Source organism: Phalacrocorax carbo, chromosome 5 (genome assembly GCF_963921805.1).
Source record: "Phalacrocorax carbo chromosome 5, bPhaCar2.1, whole genome shotgun sequence".
Classification (NCBI taxonomy): domain Eukaryota; kingdom Metazoa; phylum Chordata; class Aves; order Suliformes; family Phalacrocoracidae; genus Phalacrocorax; species Phalacrocorax carbo.
In genome coordinates this window covers 49,623,652-49,648,508 of record NC_087517.1, presented here as the reverse complement: position 1 = coordinate 49,648,508, position 24,857 = coordinate 49,623,652, and the positions used below count along the sequence as shown (strand labels likewise).

General features: G+C 42.5%; 1 protein-coding gene across 2 annotated transcripts in view; it reads left to right on the top strand.

The window, feature by feature from the left end:
- Window positions 1-6,693: 6,693 nt before the first annotated feature.
- LDLRAD3 (low density lipoprotein receptor class A domain containing 3) overlaps window positions 6,694-24,857 on the top strand; it is a 122,282-nt gene continuing 104,118 nt past the window's right edge. For both annotated transcript variants that reach the window (XM_064452338.1, XM_064452337.1), the window contains exon 1: window positions 6,694-6,817. In XM_064452338.1, the coding sequence (XP_064308408.1) occupies window positions 6,784-6,817 (34 nt within the window). In that variant the 5' untranslated portion in view covers window positions 6,694-6,783. The remainder of the gene's footprint in view (window positions 6,818-24,857) is intronic.

The window sequence follows — 24,857 nt, the reverse complement described above, 5'->3', positions numbered from 1 at the left end:
GTATAATAAAACTGTGACCTGAGTGGGTGAGGGGTGGGGGGTAAGGAGCTTGTGAACAAGAACTCTGCCTGGCTTTGTAGCTAGAGAACTGTAACTATAGAACTGCCTAATTTATATGTGCATTTATAAATAACTAAAATGGAGGGGATGTAGTATTTTTGAAAGTGCTTTTATTTTGCAATTAAATCTGGTAGTGTGGCCCCTTGCCCCTCCACAGAGTAGGCTTAAAGGGTAAAACAGGCATCAGAACTTTCCAGCATTTCTGATATTGAACTTTGTCCTTTGTATCAGAGTAGTTGGAATTGGGAATTTCCTTGGCTTGGGCAAGGGATGTGGGGATGTGGAATTGTCTAGACAGACTGGGGCAACCACATACATTGGGGGAGGGCTGGGAGTGGGAAAACTGCTCTGAAAATGCTCCAGCTGAAATGTAACATAGCTCAGAGTAAAATGGGGAGAAAGAAAAACCGTTGTGTGCCACCTGAGCAATACAACTCAGGGATGGGATCCTGCACCTTTTGTGTTATCAGGGAAAATGTAGACATCACCTGGTAATACCTGCAATTTTCTGTCATGGTGGGCAGACCAATGAGCCAAGCCCCTTGCCCTGCTGACAGGCTATGCTCTAGGACATGCTGCTAATGCTGTGGCATTACAGCCTCCTTCCATGGCTTTGGCAGTAAGTAGGTGGTAGCTCAAAACCAAGTGCATCCCATTGCTCTAACAGTAGAGCAATCATGCACCACCACTGATACAATTTGTGGTAAGGAAGGGCAGGACAGGATTGAAATTGTGAAACCCAAGGTTTTGCCTGTGGCACAAAAAAGAGGAGAAGAAGGTTCTTTGCCCCCCACATTCCCCCATCCCAAAATCACAACTGAAGGGTAGATAGGAGGCAGATGGAGGAAGTCAAGCAGTGATGAGCCAGAAAGAGTGGACAAGGGTCTAAACACATTCTCAGAGTGTGGGATAATCTCCTGTCCCTGTGGGTCTGTAAGAGGGACCTAGGCAAGGGACATAGAGATTTACTGTGCAATGGAGAAGAGTCTCACATTGCCCAGGGTATGGACAAATTGATCTTGCAAGCCTTTTCCATCTCTGGTTTCCGAGTCCCAGACAAAGAATGCCTTTACAGATGCAGCTCAGGCCAAATGGGAGCTGTGCAGCAGGGAGCTTTTTGCAGATTGTGTGAATTAAAAAATGCAAATGAATAAGCCAGATCTTCAGGGCCTTCCCTTTCCATAGCACTAGGACAGAAAAGCCAGTGGCTATTGTAGAGCAAGGAGTTTCCACGCATTTTCTAACATGCTGAGCACACAGACTGGCAGGAGAGGAGAAAGAGGATTTAACACTTAAGCTAGCTTAATTTGTACTAGCAGAACATCCCAGATTGGGTCTGTCATAACATTCTCCTCTGGATACTGATTAAAACCCTTTTTGCACACAGAATATAGAGTAGCTCGAATCTGCAGAGACCAGTCCTAGTATTAACTGTTCGTGTGCCTCAGGCAGCTGTGAGGATTGAGTTCCTGGGAGCACAGAGGCAGGCCACGGCAGCTGAGTGGATGCCTGAATCCAAGCCTGGTTCTTCTGGAGCTCAAGGAAAGGTGTGTAAGTTTGCCTAGGTGCTTCCTGTTGCTGCAGGCTCTGGAGCCCATGGTATGCAGAGGACAGGGGAGGCTTGTCTCATTCACTCTTTGAGCTCCATCACAGTTCAATTTGCTTTTTTTGAGAAGGCTGCCAATGTAATTGCACATGTCTGAGAACTGTTCCTTACTTTTGATTTGATCCTTATGTTTTCAGCTGGCATAGGATGAGGACCACATCAGTGCATACAGTTAATAACCCTTTACCCATTAAGATGCTATGAGAGACACATACGTGTGATATGAGGGAATCTGAATGCCTATTATGACTCCTCCTTTGAAAACTGATCTCCAACTCTGTTTTCTAAAGAGAATAGTGTTGCAACAGTCAGGGGAGCTTCAAGCTTGAAGCAGAGCTAAAGATCAAAACATTGCAAAGCCATAACAGAGATCAGTTCTAATGGATAGATGGATACAGGGTGATATGCTAATATACGTGTTTAACTTGAGAGATGTTAATGATGATGACAAATTTGTAAATGTATTTGGATCTACATTTATCATTTTGCTGCAATATATTAAAAATGGAATTATTATTATTTTGAATCCAGCTGCTAAGCACAGCTCCAAACTCCCAGGCTTGCTTAGTGACAGTTCAGTCATATAGAAAATATTGTAATATATTATTACAAATTTTTATCCTTAATTAACACAGACCTGACTTTTCATCCTTATCAATCCTGTCACTGGGCATGACACATATAAATGACTAGAATTAATTTTTTTGAGAGCACCATTTCCAGATTGAAGCCAGCAAACTTAGACTGCATCTAGAGACACTATTGCATTTTACTCTTTCACTCAAATGAGTGTGAATTCCCTAAAAAAATCAACCTCTAGCTTATAAGAATGATTGTGAAATTAAATATGAGTTGTATACAGAGCTGGTTAGAAACGAGAAATGAAACATCTGAGCTTCAGCTTACAACATGCTGGGCACTGGTACCTCCTAGAGAGGTCAGGTCCTCTTGGAGATGCAAATCCTCTGCAATGTATTTACAAATAACCCTTTGTCCCGCAGAGTAAGAACCAGCAGGTCTGCCAATATGAGATGAAGACACTCCTGTCATCTACAATAGCCTAAAAAGAGCACCCCTTAGGGTAGTAATTGGCAGAGATTAGTTTCAATAAACATCTGGATAATTTTTTTTTGCATAGGAAACCTTTTATGTTATTGGTTATCTTTCATCTGGGCATCTCAAAAGAATATGTAACCAAAATAGGGTTAAATCCCACAATCCTGGGGGCAGGTTTGCATTACAAAGATTAAAGACCTGCCCCTTGGCAGCACATTAACCTGGAGAGAGAACTGTGCACCAAAGCCAGATATCCCCACACCTTTTCTTCTACTGTCATCAGACACCCAAACTTTCAATTTTGAAGGCAGTTGCTGAAAGAGCACCTGATTTATGAACAGATTTGCCACAAAGACATTTCTAAGCAGGACAGAATGGATGGAGACAGAAATAGTGTCTCTTTCACACTTAATTCGGCACCCACACAAGACAGTACTCAGGCAGGGCATCCTCAACCTCCTTAGTACTCCCATTACATCTGTCCCTACTTCAGCTTCCCTGAAGCCACCTGCAACCTTTCTGTGGAAGAGTGCAACTACAAGAGCCATGTGGAAGAGTTCAACTATGAGAGCCATGTGGATGCTGCCATCACATGCAGTTTTACTAAATGCTATTTGATGTCAGGAGATTGGGATGCTTAAAAATTAGGGGTTTAATGGTTTCATTTCAAGATAGGGCAGGAGGTGAAGCTGCATTTGGAAATTAATTTCCCACATCTTTTTAGAGTAGCAAAGGAAGTGCCAGAAACTTTGACTAGAAGCAATTGTGCTGATATAAATGAGCCTTCTCTGACAAGCTTGGCTCTGAAGAAAATTTCCCTTTCTAGCCCTTAGCCATAGTGCACAAAGCTACAATAAGTGGCTTTCTCGTAATGGATCCTGCCAAGACCACAGGCCAAGCACAGCTCTTCATTACTCCAGCATAATTTACTATCAAGCTAATAGAAGCAATAAGATAATCTTTTTTCCAGAGTATATTCCTTGTTTGTTCTGATCACTGGCTGGTACCCTGCATTACTGGTAGCCATTCAGAATCTAGCCACATTCTGAGCAACCTGAAATTATTTATTTATCCTTGCAATAGCTTTGTAGTGTAGATGGCCTGTAGCTTCATCAAGAGTCAAAGCATAGGTTGGCAAGAGTGACTTATTTAAGGCCACACTAAACATGCAACAGAGCTGGGATCACTTCTTGCTTCCAGGTACAAAACCAGAAATCCACTCTGGTGATACAAAGGCAGTTCACACGAGGGTAAAGTGAATCAGAGTGCATATTGTTGACCTGGGGTATGTGGTCCCACTCAGTTATTCATACTTAGACCTCGTTTGCCGGCTAATCTAGTTTGAAGTTTGCTAGTGTTCACACATGCCCACTCAGAATCGACAGTGTGCTTACACATAAGATAGCTAGAAAGAGGATTTAATTAGAATACAGGATGATAGGCTGTGGTGATCAAACACAGGGCTCAGCTATACTTGGTCAGCCCCTTTTTGCTTCATTTTCCCATGTTTTTTCCTCCTTGACTGACATCAGATCTTCCCTTTCCCCTCCGCTGGTCTTTGCCTTACATATTGTATAGTAAGTCTTGCACGTTCCCAAAATTGCGTCCTTTAATGTGTCCTATACCATAAGCAATAAACACCTTTAGTTTGCAAGGCATCTGGGAGACGGTTTCTTGGTTGACTAATCTTGGCAGGCTTCACACAAGGTAACAAGGTCTAATCAGTCTTCTCTGATGTGTTGTGGAGCAGCCAATGCTGTGTGCTCCATTTTCCTTGATGAGGTTACTGAGGTTTCTCTGCCTGCCTTTGTTCTCCCTGCATCTTTGTGTTTACAGGAATTATGCTTTTAATCACATAACCCAACACCCACAAGGTAACGAGGAATCACACTGGACCCTTTATCCTCTGGTGACTAAGAAACTGAGGTGAATAAAATACTTTTACAGCCTGAAATCTTCCCACTTAATCTTTCTGTGAACTAGAAGATCTTGCTTTTTGGTAACTGCCAATGAGGCATCCATCCACCTTGCTTCTCCTTTTAACCCCTACTGCTGCATGTTTGGGGGAGTTGGCTGGAGCCCCTGAGTGGTGAGATGGATCATGCTGGGTCCTCACACTGGAGGCCCAGGCAGAAAGGGCAGCAGCTGGGGATCAGCTGGAGATCCTGGCAGGTGGAGGAAATTCCCACAACCACATCCCTCAGGGGTGAGAAACCGCTCCTCCATCTCCAATCCCCTTCTGGAAACTAGTTCCCAAGCTGACTTCCACGTAGGAATTAGCTATCAGAGGTTAAAATACCATTAGAGAACTAAGAGAAGCTAAATCTAGATGCTCAAATAAAAATCATAATTTAAGCAAAAAATTAAATTCATCCTTCCAAACGGTGTGAAAACCTTATCAATAAATCTCCTCGAGCTCCTCTGACTATATTAAACATGAATTGTAAGAATTCTGCTTGAAACCGTATTTTTGTGCAGATTAGCTGAGCACAGACTTAGAAATCATTTGGCAGCTTTCTACTGTTATAAACTGGCTTTAATTCTCAGCTAAAATACCTTCTGCACTAAGCCTTCCTTTTCAGCTCTTAAATAGATGCTGCAGCTTTTTAGAGAGTTAAACTTTATTCTACACACATGCAGATCTACTTATGTACTTGACACACACACAGGGGAATACTTTACAACCAAAAGGTACCACTTAATGAACAGGCAGCGATTTTCCCATAAAAGCAGAATGGCTCATGTGCTAACATGGGTTTCTTCACTCCTGGTATACTGAAATACATAGATATATTGGTACCCATTCAGTGTAATCGTGTACTGAAAAATAATGTTCCTTAAAACAATCATAGAATCATTAGGGTTGGAAAAGACCTCTAAGATCATCAAGTCAACCATACGAGGAGCAGTTAAAGTCACTTTGTTTGTTCAGCCTAAAGAAGAGGAGGCTGAGGGCAGACCTCATCGCTGTCTACAGCTTCCTCACAAGGTGGGGAAAAGGGGCAGGCACTGATCTCTCCTCTCTGGTGACCAGTGACAGGACCCGAGGGAATGGCAGGAAGATGTGCTGGGGGAGGTTTAGGCTGGATATTCGGAAAAGGTTCTTCACCCAGAGGGTGGTAAAGCACTGGAACAGGCTCCCCAGGGAGGCAGTCAAGGTGCCAAGCCTGATGATATTCAACAAGCACTTGGACAATGCCCTCAGAGACATGGTGTGAATTTGGGGTTGTCCTTGTGCAGGGACAGGAGTCGGACTTGATGATCCTTGTGGTTCCCTTCCAGCTCAGGACATTTTGTGATTTTAGATTCTGTGATTCTAAGTCCAACTGCCAACCCAACACCACCATGCCTCCTAAACCATGTCCCTAAGTGCCACATCTACATGTTTTTTGAACACGAAGGTCTTTGAAAACAAGGCCCCCTCTTCCTCCTGCTGAAGCCAAGTGGGGATTGGGGCCTTAGACTGAAAATGCAGTTTATATTTCCTAAATGCTGGGTTTCAGAGCTTTACAAGGGTATTAAATCCCACGGGCCAGCTCCGATTGACTGCCTTAATGACAATGTCTCATCTTCCAGTTGGGGAAGGTAGATGAGAAGTGCATGCATCAGAAGATGGAAAGGGAGGCTTTTTGAAAGCAGCATACCCCTTCCTCTTTGCAGAGGGGGCAGGGTGAGCATTTCTGTGCCTCATGAAGGTATGGCCCGTCTGCAGGGGCACAGCTCTACCCCAAACCCTTCCAGGCATGGCTGAAGGGCTCCCGCCTGCTGCCGCACGTCCCGCAGAGGCTTTGTGGCACGGCAGGCTGATGCCACCACAGCCCTCCACGCCGGTTATCGGTGCGTGATGAGCAACAGCCCGGCCTCAGCGGCGGCCCCAGGCCTGCCTGGCCGGGGGTGCGGTGGGGTGAGCCGCCGGCGGGGCGGGGCGGTGGCGGGCACCGCCTTCGGGCCCTCCCTCTTGCCCTCCCTTTCCTCCGCCCCGCCACCCCCGGCCGCAGGCTCCGTCGGGACCGGACTGGCGGAGCGGCCCCGAAGTTTGTGCAGCGGCCGGCGCCGGGGCCATGTGGGTGCTGTGGCTGCTGCTGGGCTCGGCGGGTGAGTGCGGGTGGCGGCGGCGGCAGCGGCGGCGTCCCGGGGCGCTGCCCGGGGCGAGGGGGCGTGCTCCGCTCGGCGGAGGAGGGCGCCGGGGCCTCCCCGCCTGCCTCCGCCTCCCCTCGGCGGCTCGCTGCGGGCCGGCCCGGGCGGGGATGCCCACGGCGGGGGCGGGCGTGCCTCTCCCTCCCCTCCCGCCCTCCGTCCCCTCAGGGTGGTCCCGGCGTGCGGGGCCGGCCTCAGGCCGGGGCGCCTGGAGGGGTTCGTGGGGCCGGGGCGGGCGGGAAGGGTCCGCGGAGAGCGTTGGTGGTGGTCGGGCGCCCAGCGGCTGAGGAGGGCGTCGAGGGCGCCGCCGGGCCGAAGGGGCCGCCGCCCGCTGGTGCAGCCCAGGCCGGGCCCCCGGCTCCCCCCCGCGGCCTTGGGGCGGAGGAGGCTGCCGCGGGCCCTGGCCGGCCTCCCCGCGCCCAGGTGAAGCCCTCGAGTCCGGCCCGGCGCCGCTTGGGGTGCGGAAGGGGGATTTCCTACTTATTATTAATCTTTGTAGAAAGTCTCTCACCCCCCCCCCCCCCCACCTTCCCGCCCCCACCAAGTATATGTCTGTCAAAATCGGCGAGTCGATGATGTTTCGTGCAGCTTTGCCGCAGGTGTGAATTATTTCTGCAACATGATCTTAGCGGGCGCTTTTCCAGACAGTGTAAGCAGCCTGGCTGTACGCTGCTGTGTCTGTTTCCAAATCGCGCCCTGGCGATGAAGTGATGACACACAGTGGGTAAAACTCAGATTATCGAGTTCAATTTCTTTTTTTTTTTTAAGAATATCTGTTGTCATGAAGAACTGATAAGTTTCACAGCTTCCATGATAAAAGCTTGTTTCAAGTTTGGTGCAGGTGGGTAGGAAGGAGGAGAAGCGTAGTGGGACTTGCACTGTTTTGAAGTTACATCACCACAAACTTCAGCTGTGACATTCCTGCGATGTCTTGGGTAGGTTTGGGTGTCTTTGCAAAACTATTTTGGCAGGTCATTTTTTTGGAAAGCTTGAGGCAAAGCTCAGGTTTGTTTATCTAGATTACATTGCCTTCTGCCTTATTAATTTCCATTTTTCTACAGTATTGTTACCAAAATTTCACCTAATTTTTCATAGCGAGGTAAATACCTTTCTATGTGTTCAATACATTTGTTTGTAGTATCAGTATTAGATTAGCAGGGAGGGTTCCATGCTACAAGATACTGATCTTTACATATGAAGATCTCCCAGCCACCCCCACCCCATGTTCTTGTTCCACCTTGGCCTGGGGGTAGTGACCGGCAAGACCTATTTCTCATACGGAAGTCAGTATTTCAACTTTTTGACTGCAAACTGCCATTCTTGCATGACAGTTACCCTGCAGTTATTTAGCCAGAGGCTCTGGCTTACTTTGGGGCAGGTTCAGTCAGCTTTCTGAAACCTTTTCTTTTAGTGTGTTCTGTTTTTATTTTGAAGAAAGAAGTATGGAGTCTTTGGGGATTCGCTTTTCAAATGTTGCTTCCCCTGTATATTTTGGCACCCTTGCCAGCTTCCCACAGGGAGAATTAGTTTGTCTCTGCCTGGCCTTCACTTTGTTTTGAATTTTAGTTTTGATAATTCCCGAAAATATTTCTTTTCCTATTAAGTCTTTTGAGCACAGATGGGAAACATTGAAACTCTGGGGATCAATTTCAGTTACCAGAAAGTAAGCACTGTATAGTGTCTCTGTCTAAACAGTTGTTCCGTTAGTGTGCAGAAGTAACTGTTGACTTGGATTGTGCCAATGAAGATTTGCAAGGCAAGGTTTGATCTTTTATTTGCATATTTTATTTGCATCTTTATTTTTAATATTTTAGTTGGATCAAATAGTGCTTTTGATCCTGAAAGACCTTATCTGCATGGGAAAGGTTTTATCTTGTTATGATATATAGTGTGAACTTATACCAGGCTGGTTTAATTTTAGTTTGTAACTGCAACTGATAACTGATCAGGAGGAGACTATTGCTCTGAAGCTTTAACCTCTGTTCCACGCACAGGAGCTCCCTAATTCCTTTTCTTTCCTTTTCCAGTCCCTGCCTCATTTCAAGTCTCATCAAGCTCTCGGGTGCATGCACACACATGCACACCCAGTCTCTTTCATCTCTCTGTGCTCTTGCCAGTATAAACAGGTCATGCTCAGCTCTGATCCCCTCCTACTGCCCTGCATGTGCCATGGTCTGACCCAGTTCCCAGCGTATTGCTTTGGCTTAGTGTCAGCCCAGGAGTTCCTGGATGTGGGTTAGGCCCTGCAAGGATTCCATTTACCAGCCTAGACTGTAACAATGGTCTCGGGTAAAGTACGTGTGTCAGTTAGAAAACAGAAGTCTGTTTATCATCTTCCACAGTTTGTATTACTTAAGTTATACAAGCTGAGCTACACAAAGTAACAGTGAGTTTAGGAAAGGATTGCTTCAGAGAATTGCAAGTACGTTATAGCTGAATAAACCAATAACGTGTAAACAGTCCCTAAAAGAAAAACTAACTCTTTGTAATCCTGATTACCACTGTGCTGTATCTTCAAGACAAAACTTCTTTTTATTCAGAAAAACCTCAGTCTACTGAATACATTTTGAACATAGATTTATGTAATTTTAATTTCAACCTGTATACGATCCATTAAGGAGAGAAATGATAGCAGGAGTCACAAATATTTAGCTAAATGATTTAGCTTTTAAAAAGTATGGTTACAAGGTGAGTGGAAAAGGAGGAATACTTTTTTCTGACAACTACAAACCTTCCTGTTTTAGCTGTGAAGTAGGTCTTAAATAAGTCAGTCTTCAACTGGCTGGAGAGTTGGAATGCAGTGCAGCTGGAATTCCTGAGTATGGTCCCCAGGATGTCACCGTTCAGCATAAGGACCTTTCTGATGCATAAGCTGAATGTATAATGTGGATATTATCTCTTAAAACATACTCAGCTTGATCTGTATCAAGGGGAGGCTTCTGAATCTTGTCTTCAGTCTTTCGGTCTTATACTGTTGGAGTTGGGACCATGTTCCACAGACAGCGTAAGCATGCAGGGCCACACGTGTGCTTTCATTGCAATTTGCAACTACATGTCAGAAGCTTGGAAAAAAACAGAACATCCTCCAAATCAAGCAGGGGTAGGAGCTGCTTGAAGAATAATGTTACCACATTAATCTGCATTGTGTAAAGTCTGATATCTTAAAATTTCTATGTGCTACTAAGGAAATACTGAGTATTTCTTATATGGGTCTTCATTTGTACAGACATTCAGAGGTATTGCTTTTAGTAGAATTTCTTTGCTGAAAACCTCTATGTACTGTGTGGGAAGAGCACTGCTGAATACCGTTCTGCTCTACTACTGTGTAAGTAGAGAGAGCAAGAAAACCACTTTCTACTTGGAGACTCATGTCTATCCTGTGTATACAGTGCATCTATGTCATATCTGTGGTGCAATCCTCTTAAAACCTCTTAAACTGGGTCTAGTGCTCCATAACCAGTGTTCGTCTCTCTCAGTACACAAGCCAGCTGCAGGCTTGTGTGGCATGTCAGCATGTTAGAGACGGACAAGGATTCTTGCAGTAGCATTGGCAAGTCAAGAAACTTCCAACTTGGCAAAATAATAGGAGAAATAGGTGGCACACAACAAGCATTGGATATTTGCTGAAGACATAAGTCTGCCAGCAGTTGTGATGAGAACAGCTGGGAACTACTAACCTTAGTGCAAAACTCCACATCCACGCTGGGGAGAATGTTTGGGGTTTCTTGCAGGAGCCAGCACCCACAGACAGGTTCTCTCAGATCAATTTCTGGTTATTGGGTGTTTGAGGCTGTTGTCAGACTTGACTCTCCAAGTGCATTTTTGATGCAGGGACTGAAGTAAGCATATGATGATTTTGTGGGTTTCATGTAAACTTCAGGGATTTTGAATAGTGTCAGGGAAAGGGATGTGTCCTTGGCTAGACTTCTGTGGGTCCCTGTTGCTCCTTGGGTGTGGGGAGTTGCAGAGCCCAGGAGCTTCCAGCCATCCCATCCCACTTGGGGTAACTTTGCCTCAACAGTACCCTGCAGTTGCCAAGGGCTGTGAGGGTGAAAGCACAATTGCAATGCTGCAGTCACATGTTGTGATAGGAAGTAGAGGTTGTTAACTATAAAATAGGTAGTAAAAATACACTTTTCATACAAATGTGAAATAAAATGTTACAAGGTTACAATTAGTCAGCAGTGCCTGATACACTGGGAGACTGGCAAGTTCCATACTTCTTTGGAGGATACTATGATATCCTATGGTGATACTATGTTTATTGTGACAACAGTAACCTGCATCCCACTGCCATTTGTATGCTGATTATCTACCAGATGAGGATTGAAATTGCTGCCTTTGCACTAGATCTGGCAGGCTGTAACAGGTGATGGTTTGTTAGGCAGCAATGATGACATGAGCTGAGGTTCAATCATCCCTCTGTTTCAGGGCAGTAGTGTAGAAGGCCTGATAGAAAATTAATTTATCACCTGAGGACAGACTTTGTTTTTTTAAATTTTTCCAACAGGTAGATCTTACCAGAATAGTTTCTGTGATGTATCCTGTCCTGTGGTTGCTTTCTCTGTGTAAGCAGAAATGCACTTGTAGACCAGGCCTGAAAAAATCTGTAGTGTGAGATCTGCTGTGATTATAGCAGTGCTCTCTGTTTGTCTCCAGTCTGTTGTGGAAGCTAATGATGAGTTTTATGAATTGGTAGGAAGCCTTGCAGGCTGTCGGTGTTCAGTTGTCCTACCAGCTGCAGGCTGAAACTGTGGTTGTCCCACAGTTGGTAGAAGGTACTCTGTGGTAAGTACTTAAACTGGCATTTTCAGGGTTTGAAATTGAAAACATTTTTTTTTTATCAGCAGAAAGCTTTTGAAGATGAGGAGGCAGAAGGATCTTATGTCTCAATAGTTGTTCTTGGTTTGGGTGTATTTGTCTTTTCAAGTGTTAAAGCAAAACTCCTCTGCTCTGGCAAGATCTCATAACAGGATATGCTAAGATGCACAATGTAATATTTCAAGTGAAACCAGTTTTAATGATGTATATTAAGGCATCTCTAAAGTGAAACATTGAGAGACTGCCCTTTGCCTGAAATGTAAGTAGATCGTGGCTGGAGGTAATTGTATAGTCAGCCATTAGTATAATCGGTTTATCGTAAATTTACTGACTGCTGAAGAATTTTTGAAGGGGACCTATGTGTGTGGGGAAAAAAAAAAACAAACCAAACAAAAACACCAAACCATCCCACCCTAAAACCAACCAACCACAGAACAACCAACAAAAAACCCAACAACAAAGATGAAAATAAGTAGCTTAAGCAAAGTTAACAAAAAAATAAAACCCAAACTTGATTAGTATCTCTGATAATGAAACTTTGAGTTTCTATGATCAATGGAGGTTTGCATTTGCTGCCGACAGAGTGTGTATCCAGATGCTTGCTTGACACGTAGAAACTTGTTAAACTGCAGTAACTTGATAATGTGATTGAATGGATTTTTTTTTTAATGCAGCCTGTTGTGCTAGTAAAACTGTCAGATTAAAATGCAGTTTAAGCCAAGCCTACGTTGCATGCAGTGTTGGTTATCGGGACAGAAAAGCCCTTTTAAGGGAGAAGATGGTGTAATGCTAATTGGCTTTGGTGTATGTTTTTGTGTTAATTTGCACATGGGAAATGTTGAGGCAGTGAGAAGGTTTCTAAATGGAGCCATTGGTCTCTCTGCTTGCTCTTGGCTGCTCACACAGATATCCACATCCTGATTGCAAAGGAGCTTGTGGAATCAGATACCTAATTTAGATGCATGTTATATAAATATGTCCTCTTTGAAAGTTTGAGAGAAATAATAGGTAGTTCCTATAGTGTGAGAAATGTGTTGATGGACTAGGGGATCGTGTGGGTGGATAATCAAAGAGGCCCAGGTGAACAAAATCAAAATGGAAGCATCTGCAGGGGGGTGGCTGGTGGTAACTTTTTCTGTGATCCTTAAGCCACCTTCTTTGCATGGCCTGGACAGCTGTGGACTTGCACACAATTAAAACATATCAAGCAAAGCTGCTTTTTGTGCAGGAGTACATGGTTGTGCAAGTTGCTCTGTCAGTGTGTGACATGTCATGGTGAACGAGGAGCTGAGGTAATTAGTGAAAGGTGATGTGGCCATGAAACTCAGCTAAAATGATCTCTGTACTGTAAGAATGAGCTTTTTAACCCACTGTGTGGATCGTTTAGGATTAGGGGCTGATGAACTCATAGCAGATCTGGGGAGGTCCTGTTACTGTGTCCTCATAGCCAGGAGGTTTCAGTTTTAAAATTGGTTTAATACCTCAGGCTGCCTGTGAGGCTTAATTTATTAAAGGTTGGGAAGTGTGTAAGTTGATTATGGTTGAAGGGTGCCGCTTTTCTATGAAACAGTTTGTTTCAATGGGGCCAAAATTATAATTTTTTCAGTTTTTAGTTCTATATTTTGTATTGGTCTCTTTTTTCTTTAGTAGAGATCCTGATTTGTTCTTTTCTTTTAAATTGAAGGAAAATTCCCAAGTGCCAACACCTTGCTAGGAGTCTCTGGGGTCGGGATGTTACCTTTCATCTGCTTAGACAGAGTATTATTCCAGATGCCTCAAAGGGAATGTGATGGGAGAGATTCCTGGTTCAGGGTTCTTTTATTGAAGATTTTTAGATGGAAACTAATTACATCAGATGAGGTAGCCTATGTCGATCTATTTTAAAACAGCTGGGTTTATTGGATGAAAAGTTCAATTTTAAGTAACACTTCCCTGTAAGGATTTATCTGTTTTTGATAAAAGGCAGTAATTTTACTGCAGCAAGTAGGTTGTGGTCACATTAAACATTAAGATGTGATTTCTGGCTACTAAGTATCATTCTGTACTCAGATTCCTTCGTTTCTTGCTTTATATATTTTCTACAAATTTATCACTTCAGTTGTTAACAAGCCAGATGATGCTTATAGCTCCGGACAGAGCACAGTTGCCAGGCATATCTGTGTCAGCTGAAGACTTGTACTCTGCTGGACAAAGCTGTTCAGGGTCTTAGTGCTGCCGGTTCTACTCCAGGTTGTATTGCTGATCAGCAGAATGACTTTGGGCAAGATCTATTTCTTTCCTCACTGTACTCACTTCCCTTTTACCTGTTCAATCAGGTTTTTTTAGACACCCAACTCTCTTTCCATCTATCTTTTATGCTGTTAGTGCTACCCTAATTTTAGTCAAGAGCTATATGCTACAAATAACAACAGGCATATCCTTCTACAGTTCAAAATAGCTCTGCCTTGAAGTGTCCGGTCTTGCTGGTAGGAGTTGGACGCAAGAGAGTAGATTTTTCCTTTCTCTTCTTTTTGTTGTTATAGTAAAATCATGAAGATGCTTCGAACAGAGGAGTTTCAGGTTTATAAAACTGTGAAACATGATATAGACGCAAAAATTGATATAATTATGAAAATCCATGTATGTGGCAAGTTGCACTTTTGTAAGGCAGGGCAAGAGTTGGCCAGCTTATAATACTGTTGGTTGTCCAGGGTGCTCTTCACAGGTAACCTGATGTGCAGTATTGTATTGAACAAGTTACTAGTGGCTGCTTCACAGGAAACGTGGTCATTGCCTACACATGGCTACAGAAGATAACACTTCACTTGTGTGTTTGAGTTTGGAAGCTGCAAACATAGTGTCGGGACTGGTATTCTGCTGCAAGCATAAGTTATGTCAAGGGCTGTTAAATGTTTCTGCCGGTCTTTCTAAAAGTTTATCTAAAATTCTGCAGCTAAAAATCGCCATTATTTCTCAGATTGTGATTCCCTTTCTTGTCAAATTCAGACTTCTTTCGCTTTATTTCTTTGCCCGTATCCTTGTTCTCGTGCTCTGAAGCTGCATACTGAGGACAGAGTCTTACTTGCTTCTTTCCGTACCTGATTTGTCTTTCCTCCCTCATCCTTGCATCTCAGTACCCTTTCCTATTTTTTTCTTTGTGCCTCATGACCTCACCTGAAATTTTACCCATTGGTGCATAGTTCTATCCATGGATTTTCCTCATAATGCCTTTGAATCTGTACTTACATGCCAGCTTCTTTCTTTTGTATGCTTCTTATACCTGTACGTACATGGTAGGACTGTATGCTTCTGTAGCCAAACCTGCAGCTAGGAATTGTCTTTCCCTTGCCTCTGTCTATTGCAAGTGCTCTGCACCCTGCTGCTGCCTTTCTTTGGCTGCAGCCTAGTGTCCCAGTTTGTATCGCTATTCTGTAGTGAGAGTGCCTGTACTGTACTTTGTGGTCCACTTCATCTTCCTTCTTGATTTGGATCTTATATTTAACGGAGTATGAAATCACTGGTACAGGCAACTTTGATGCACAGAATGATCTTATGCTGCTGGACTTGTTCTTTTTCTACCTGCCTTTCCCCCTGTCCATTGCCTAGCTGTGTTGTGTGTTAAGGCTAAGGTTCGGGCTATGTGAAACTTCTGCTGTAGCTGAGTTGGGAAGGTGATGTTTGGTTAGAGCAGACTGCTTGAGACTTGGTCTCCCTACGTTCTTGACACAGTTTTACAAGTGAATTGTGCATCTTGACCAAATTACTCAGTTTCTTAGGGATCACTTATGAAGTACAGTTAATATTTACTTGATGCACAATGCAAGGTGTGCATTTATAAATGGCTAAAGAATTTGTGAATGTGGGCACTGTTAGACTGATATAAAATATGCTGGAGCAGTTCCTCGTGTTGTTACATATGCAGAGTAGCTCTACTTTGCTTCACCTGCCAAACAAAGCACATCAGTTCTTCATGAATAGATAAATTGATAGAGCCAGCATGTATGACCCTCACAGGAAACACATTGCAGCCAATGAACTTCAAAGGCAAAATAACTCCTAACTTGCTAACCAGTCTCCTGTCAAAGCCACAAGTTGCTCTTGTGGCTAGGGCCAAAACTATGCAATCTTAAGAGCTGGGTGGAACTGTACACTACTAAAACGAATATATGGTCTAACTGGAACCCGACCTGAAGCACATATATATTTTATCTTGGTGAGAATGGCTGTCTGCCAGAAGAGTCTGGGGCTCTGATGCTGGTCTTGGATGGGTGATCTTGAGGATGGGGGACTAAATCTTCCATGATCTGAATAACAGTAAGAAACATGTCTTATCAAGGACTTAGCGTCATGTAAAACAGTCTACTGCTTTGCTTGTTCAGGTAACTGGAAAGACACAGATGCTGAGATCAAGATCAGCTCAGGCTGGCAGAACACAAACTGCACTTGTGAAATCCTGGAGTCTGGAAGAACTGTACTTACTGCTCCATCAGTTTTAAAAGATTAAGTCATTAAACTAATTAGGCATAATTCAAAATTGGCTAACAACAACAGTGTGTTTGTGGTGATTGCTGTCTATTCAAACTCAAAAAAGGCTTTTTTTTTCTTTTAAGACAAGCTTTTGAAAGGTGGAAAGAAGGTGGAGAAGGACAAAAAAAAAACCCATGTGGCTGATGTTAGTCAGATTTCTTAATAAAGTGCTGGCTGAATTTCAAATACCTGATTGTGAGTGAAATAAAAACGTGTCTGGAGTTACAGGTAGAACTGTAAAAAAAAAAAAATAAAATCAAAAGCATTGTGAACTTTCAAATGAACAGGTTTTTCATTTTACCATGTAACCAAGGATCTGCATGTTAAACTTGCCCTTTATTAAATCAAGTCCTGCTGGAAATCTGATTTACATTCTCTAAGAAACTTTTGTTTGCTAGCCCTTTCTTAAAAGGTAAGATCTACCTCCACTTGTTAGGAATTTTCAATCTTGTGAATATACTGGCTTTGAATATCAGCAAGTGTGAAGGTAAGAAAAAAGTGAAGCCCTGTAATATTTTGGCCTATGAGCTCTAAAACAAACCACAAGCATTTATCCCTTTACAGTCAGATGGAGGGCTTCCTCCTAGATCTGCAAGCAGTATGTAAGTTTCAGGAACCACTTTTTTTGCTTCTCTGAAAAAGGAGCCACAATGTGCTATAAACAAATCAGGAGTGTACTTCTGACCAAAGTGATCTAACCTAGAGCATTAACGTAGTACCTGGAAGACAAAAAGAACATTAATAGAGTTCATAAGAATATTTATAAACAATACAAATTGGCAGAACCAGTTATACCCTACCATGTGGAATGGTAGCTTCTAGATTGCAAGTTGGAGGTAGAGTGTTGTCAGCTGGTTTGGGTTTTTTTCCCCTATAAGGATTGGTGACAGCATCACACTTTCTTGAAACATTTTTCATTGCAATCTTTCTCTTCCAAAAAAGTCCAAAATAGTTTTAGTGACCTTATTTCATACTTGAATTATATGTCCATTAAGGGTAAAAGCACAGTAGTCATTTTCCTTCCTCGTTCCAGTTTTCATGAAAATGTAGAAACAAAACATCTTACAGCATAATTTCCTATTTGTACTGTAACTTCAAGTGATCTTCTTTTGAAATACCTGTCCTTTTCAACAATTGAAATATTAGTTGACATTTCATGGAGAACTGATTCAGAGTTCCTGGACGTAGGCTCTTTGGAGGTAACATCTAAAAGTGTTTGCCTCTTAGTTACAGCTGTGCAAACCAATGTTGTCAAGTACCTGCAACTTTTGGGCGGACTTTGTTGATGTATCTCTTCCTCAGTCTCACTTTTTAATATAACATAGAAAGCTTTTGCCAATCTTGTGCAAAACTATGCATTGGAGTTACAGTGGAAAATGCTCAGTGTCTCTTCCTGTAGCAGCTTTGATAACTTTCAAGCGTTCGAAGTTAAAGTCTCTCTAGTTATTAATGACTTCTACATGACTTAGACTTTGGTGTCTAATCAGATTGGGTATCCTTAAAATTTCTAATGGGATGCTTGAAAATCTGCCAATGGACTCTATAGGTTCTCTGATTACTTACTTTAACGGAGCTCTGCCTTGCTATTTGGTTAAGTCTTCAGGGTAGCCTCAGGCTGCTTATTTTCCACTTTCCTTGTGTTATCTTTAGATAAATGTCCACCTTATTGGAGCTTAATGGCTAATTATCTGAGTCAAACGAAATCTGAAAATACAAAAAGTATTCTGATAACTGGCAGGATATTCTTGTCCTAACTGCGGTTGAATCCAGAGTTGCTGGCCTGCTGACTGTCACTGTTCCTTGTAAGTAGTCTCATGGGGAACTGTGTTCAGCCTGTAAAGCACAGTTTAGCTCATTTTTCCCTGCAGTGTTGGTGCTGCTTCATGTGTTTGCTCATCAACAGTTGCAAAATGAGGGAGCCTAGTTTTCTGAATGGATTTTTCCATTTAAGAAGCAATCAATGTAACTTACTTTGGGTCTATATCAAAGAGACCTCTGTAGGCCCGTCAGATCCTGTTTAAATTAAACCCACATGACTTAGCCACCAAGTATTTTAGAAGTCTATCTGTTTTGGACAGGAAACATGTCTGATATGGGATATCTCAAAGGGGCAGTAACTTTTGAGAAATGGGGTACTCTTTCCACCTTTGCCAGTCTGGTCCTTGAAGGTGGGATGAGTTGGGTGTTTGCAGACATGAGCCTTCCAAGCTATTTTGCGCAACGCTATAAGAAAACTAACTTGGCATAGATTTAGTAAACATTCCAGTGTTTACTTCAGTTTGGAAGGACTGTGTTGGCCTCTTGATTTGGAAAAAATGTGTTGTTGAAATGCTGTAGTAAATATTTTAGTTAGAGAACAGTTTGAGTGAGCTCAACTGTCAAAATTAAACCCTAGGTGTAAGCAGCTGTGCCAGGAGCTAGTCATTGCATGTTTCCAGGGCAAAGTCATTCTGGATACCTTGAAATGTACAGATTCATAATCTGTTTTTAAACAAACTTCCCAAGTTGTTCCCTTCTCCTCCCACAAATCATGTCCCAGCATTAAAGAAAAGTAGGGGGTGGGTATGTATGTGTGCAAGAGGAAAACAAAAATTGACACTGTACCAGGGGTTCTTATTGAGCCCCCATGAGTGTCAATAAGAGGGCAGTTAATGTCTGAATATAAAATTACTTGAATTTTCTAGGTCCAGGCAATCACTTAACTCTGTAGAGTCACTGTGTGGACTGAGTGTGGTTGGTAGCTGAGCAGACAGGAGTTTGGGAAGCTGGAGTTTCATCTGTTGCAGGGTTGGCCTACCTATATTTTGATCAGAATCCCTGGAATGGGTATTAGCTGAGTACCTGCTCAAAGATTTTTGGTTATGACTTTGCCTGTTTACTACTGTGGAATAGATTATTCAAGATACACCTGTGGGCTTTAATATTAATAATTTGCATTTTTTATGATGCTTCTTAAGAAAGCTTATATATTTGGAAAACTACTGATCAGTATATATCTTCAGGTACCCATCTCCTCAGCATCTGAGCAGCACAGAAACATAAATTATGGATGCTTGCAGCATTCCCATGGGATAAGAGAGCATTAATAATCATTAACAGATAAGGAAAATTGAAGCTGAGGAAAGCAGAGTAATATGATCCTATAAGACATCTGTGGCAGGGCTGAACACTGTCTCCGGTCTTCTCAAATTCCACCCAGAAAGCTGCCCTTTCCTGAAAGGGACCCTATCTGCAAGGCTGGACTATGTTGCAAGTACTGATATTAATCTTCCTCCTCCTGAAGCTTACGTTGCCAACATTCCTGTCGGGGAGCAGACTAGGAGCTGGCACACTAGCATTAAACCATTGTGTTGTTTAATGCGACATCGTGGTGTTTAACACCAGTTGGATGACATATGGCTGCCAGTTTGTAAAGCTGAATCTGTCTGCCTCAACTCTGGCAACTGCTGTTGAGGGTGAAAGCTCTAGGTGTGTGAGCGACTTACGTTTAAGTGCATGGGGACAGTATGTAGGGCTGTCCGGTTGGTAAGCTTGATGAAGAATTGGGAAGGGGTTGGGTAGATAACGCAATGTGCAGTGAAAGCACATGTCCTTCTGTTTCTATTTAGTTCTTCATAGTACAAATAGATAATGGCATCAGTGGAAAGCTCAGGTGTGAAGTATGGTAGGATTAGTCTGAGTCCTCTTTTCTATATCACTTTTATGCATTAGTGATAGGAGATGTGCTTGTGTGGTGTTACTGACAGCTCTGAGTGGCTGGCAAAAGTGTTGTAAATCCAAGACTGAATTCCTTGGCTTTCTACTGAGCTTCTAGTTGAATTTATTTGCATTGGCAAATAACTTGGCTGACTCGAAGACATGTTATGCACAGACTTAAAGTATCTTGAAATAGTAAGGCTTCAAGACCTTCTTTACTTTCTCAGGGGAAGTTCCGCCACTGAACATATGTTGTAGATCACATTTCAGAGTGGTCTTACCCTGTCACCCATTTTGCTGCCCTTTACTTTGAGCACAGCCTTCTTTCTTCAACCCCCACGCCCCCCACCTCCACACCCACACCACCACCTCCCTCCCCCCCCCCCCCCTCCCCCCCGGAAAAGGTGGTAAGGTGTGGTTACTGAAATGATTGAATTTTGTACATGAACCTCTCATTGTGCCTCTCTGAAGTGGGATTATTTTTACACACGGTAGAGTGGGACACAAATCAAGGTGATGTGTGATCATGTACAAATAGAACTAAGATAACATCTTAGAGATAACAGTGAACCTTTGCAGTGCATAACTTCAGGCAAATTGTTTGCTGTCTGCCTTGTGCCTTACTTAAAATGGAGATACCACTTACCCACCTCAGTATCCTTAGTTTCATAAATGCTGGTAAGTGCTCAGTTCCCCAAAGTGAATGTTATCAATAATTCATTATCACTTAACTGCTGGAGCTGATCTCCGATTGATTTGGTAAGTAGGACACTAGGAAATAGTATGTTTCCCCTGTCAGTTCCACTTCACTGCTTTCTTCAATGTTTCATGGGGGAGTTGTCCACATGCCTTTTCACTCCTCTTTTGTGGATGCTTTGCCCTATGGCCACAATAAAACTGGAGCAGCTTACAAAAAGAATGGGGCAAGCAGCATCAGATGGGGTCGTGGATTTCTTTTGGCATCAGCAGCATGTCCAGGGAAGGCTGAACCGCAGACAGGCTTGAGTTGGAGGGCTGAGCCCTGCATGTATGATGCACTGGCACTGCGTGTCACTTATGTTTCCCTTACTTGTTCAGAGAGAGAGGCTTCTGCTGGACTGCTGTCTTTTCTTCCTGCTGGTGCTCAAAGTGCTTAAGGGTCTGCTACTTTTGTTTGATGCTGTTGTCTATAAGCTTGGCTGAGAAGGCTGTCTCAGTTGTCCCTTTTATATCCTTACTTTGAATCAAGTGTGAGCTATTTCTGATGGTTTTCCATCATAATGGGAATACATAGTTTTGGAGTGGATGACAGTTGTAGTTATATTTTGCTTTCTTTATGTGAGGAATGTACTTTAAATCATATCATCAGAGGTGAGTGTTTGTAATTATGCAGGTTCTCCTTCCAGTGTTTCCAGACTGCAAAAGGGTGAGTCCTTCCAGTGTCCTGAGGTGGAGTATGGCAGACTCCTTTTCTGGCAGCAGTTTGGACACTAGAGAGGGAAACTTTAAAATAGATGTCCTGGAAAATATATGGTGCTTGTTTTTATTAGCATAGGATGAACTAAAATACAAATGAGGAAGCAGAGCAGTATCACAGTCTTAGGTACCTAGAAATGAGGGATGGGGAAGGACTGTTGGTTTATCTATACAGTATGTCTAGGGGATAAACTATAAGCAGCATCTACCCACTTTGTTGGATGAAGGTCCAAAGGTAAGTTACTATAACAGGACTTCAATCATAGTATCTTCTGATCACTTTTTTTATAGTTTGGGACATTGTCTTTACCTTGCAGAATCTGAACCATTTTAACACCCCCACAAGGTTTGGCAGTGCAAAACATTCTCAAAGGCTGTGCTACATCCTAATAAACAGCACACAGTCTGGAGCTTGTCCTTCATCTGAGTCTGGTTTGCCGAGGAGGCATTAGAAGGGGATGTGTTGTATTTTTTTTGTATTTTTTTTTTAAATATAAACATACATAGTTTCCAACTGGAGTCAGTTCTATCTTAAACACATATCAAGAATTATTGTGTTACTATTTTTATAAATTTCTGAGGCTGTGTGTCTGGATTATTTTCCGCTTTCAATGAACTTACATGGATATGTTTCAGTGCATTGACTCTGTTTTAAATTGCTATAGATATCAAAATGAATTGACAACCCTATTCTCAGAAATAAGTCTTTTTGTTCTGAGGTGTTCTGATGTCTTTAAACTTCATTGAAATGACAGGCCTAGAAAGAACGTCACTGTCAGTAAGTTGCTTTGTGGGATTCTCTAAATTCTGCTTCATTCTTGTTTCAATATCCAGTTAGCAAACTTCCTTTAAAAAGTGTTGGTTTACAAAAACAATACTGAAAGAAGTTAATCTTTTCAGCCATCTGTACCTTGTTCTGTTCAGTGTCACTCTTACCTCTCTTCGGAGGAAGAGGAAGAAAATAACTGGTTATAAAAGATGCTGTTACTTTGAATAGTTTCCCAGTTTTATTAACTCCTACGTGGAAGTTTTGATGGCTAGGAGATCTTCAGCGGTAATGTACCTGCACAGTACGTTCCTGAATCTGTTCTTTAATCTCTTATGGGAAAACTTACTGTAGACTTCTCTAGGCAGCAAATTGAGAATGGGAAAAAGGTGATTTTAAGGTTTGAGTACAATGGCTTAAACCGTCACTTTCTACAAACAAAATGCTTGATTCTGTGCTCCTCCTTTTCAGCAGTGAGATTCTAACAGCTTCACAGGAGCAACTCCAGTGTAAAACTGGTGCAACACAAGGAGGAATCGAGTCTTGGGCTGGTCTATAGCGAATGAGTAATTGGATTTTGGTTTCCAGTAGTACACTGAATTTTGTGCTCTGGTTGGGGGATATATGGAGGGAAGGAAGCTTATTCTGTCTATACAGTTAAAGTTTTACTGTGGCTTTCATCTTGCTGTACAAAATTTTTTGTTCTAACATGATCAAACACTATCACAAAGCATTTGTTGGCATGTGCTTCTTGCTGACAAGGTGTTTCTGAAACACAGAAGGTATGTTGACATACTGGAAAAGTTGTGGTGTCACCAGTCTGTGGCAGTCGCTGTGAATGACATGACAATCTGCTGTGTCTGAGCCTGATGAGAAATGCCATCCAGGTACCCAAGTCTATTGTGTTGGTATCATCTGGCCCTTCCTGAAATGTGTTGTTTACAGGGTTATCTGAAATACACCAAGAAGCTCTTAATGGGCACTCAAATGATGACAGTGATGAAGCTGCAAAGTTACCTTGCTGGTAGCAGTCTCTGAAAAAGTATTCCTGCCTTTGGGATGAACTTTTGTGACTGCTGAAGGATACTCTGTTCCATTGGCAGTAGATTTTTAGAGGAAATTAATTTATTTTCCCTAGAGAGCTCACTACTTTTGCATTGGATTTCTGATTGTATCTTCACAGCTTCAGCTAGTGGAGAGGACTTGTGTTGCCTTTGCCACTTGTTCCTCTTGTGTTGCCCCCTCCTTCTCTTCGGAGTCAGCATATGGCATGTTTTTCATATGATCAGCATCTCCTCTATAACCTTAGTGGCTGTGTAAATGGAAAGGAAGCAAGAACTTTCACTGTTAGCTTAAGGATATCTGTGTTTGGGATATTGTATCATAGACATGCTCACATGTCCTTTGAGTTCACACATGGAATGAACTACTGTTATTTGGTGAGGATTACGTGTAAGTTCAGTTAAGTCTGTGCAGTCATCAGCCATAATGCAGTCAATACTTAAAGTATTCCTGTTAAATTTATTTCTTTGGAAATCTGGAGAATATACAACCATAGTGCGAAAAGAGAGTGGATAACTTAAGTGCTGCTAGCTGAGCTGTATCATCTGCTTTGTGAATGAAACACATGAATATGGTGTTAGGACACTTAGAGCCAGTGTTGTGTTTACCAAGAATGAAGTTGTTTGGTGCTCAAGTCCTGGACAAGCTTTAGCATTGCATTATCTTCTGTATCTTAGTTTTCCCTTTATACTTTCAGCTAGTTCACGTAATATGTGTCAGTGTAAATGGTCAAAAGTAATATTTTTGTGTTAACTTCCTGAATCAGAAATATCCATATACATAACTTGCAGTGAGTAAAGCAACAAGTACATAAATCTTTCCCTTCTATGTTATGGACTATATAATGTTTGAATATGTGAAAATTGTGTGGGAGGTTAGGATAATGGGAAAGACCTACAGTAATAACATTCAGTCTTTTTTGAGTGCGTAAATTTAAGTAAAGTGAATTGTATTAATAATTGAGCTTCATGCCTTTTTCCTTGTTAAAAGGGACTAAGCCTTGAACAAAAGAGAAGCCCTGTTGCTTAAGTAGAAAGCAAAGACAGTTGAAGTGCTTTCAATATAATGGACAACGACATAGTTCATGTCTCCTGCAACCGCTCCAGTTACATGGCCGTTACCGGTTAAATTATTAATGAAGTATTGCTGAGGTAAGCCACTCCTGACTGTTGGCTATCGTCTTTCCTCTGTGCTAGTTGCCAGGGTCAGAGGAGTCTCGTTCCACATGAAGCAGTGTGAGATGCAGGCAGGCTTTCTTCCAGACTTGAAGTGGAGAACATGGCTGAGTTGTTGATATCTTTCACAAAACTCAGTTTTTCTAGTTCCTGAACGCAAGGAACTTACTTATCCCCTTACGTACTGGCAAAGGAAGGCCTGTCTGGGTGGCACTTGCATGGGGGTCTCTTAAAACAGAACAGCATGTTGTATTGTGTAATGTATGAGGTCACAGGTTATCCAGTGACATTACCTGTCTCTCATGATGGTGCTTATCCTGCGTCCTAGACAGTATGGCTTATTGTCTTCTGCTAATGTGTAATGTCTCCTGCAAACAGGACGGTTGAGGTGTCCTGTTAAATTGCTGTGACAGGGTGTCACTAAGCATTAGTGTTTGTAAAAAGGAAGGAGCCTTTTTTAGGAAGCAAATTGAAGGATAGCAACATTTGTTTGTAATAAAAACAAGTTTTAAAAAGG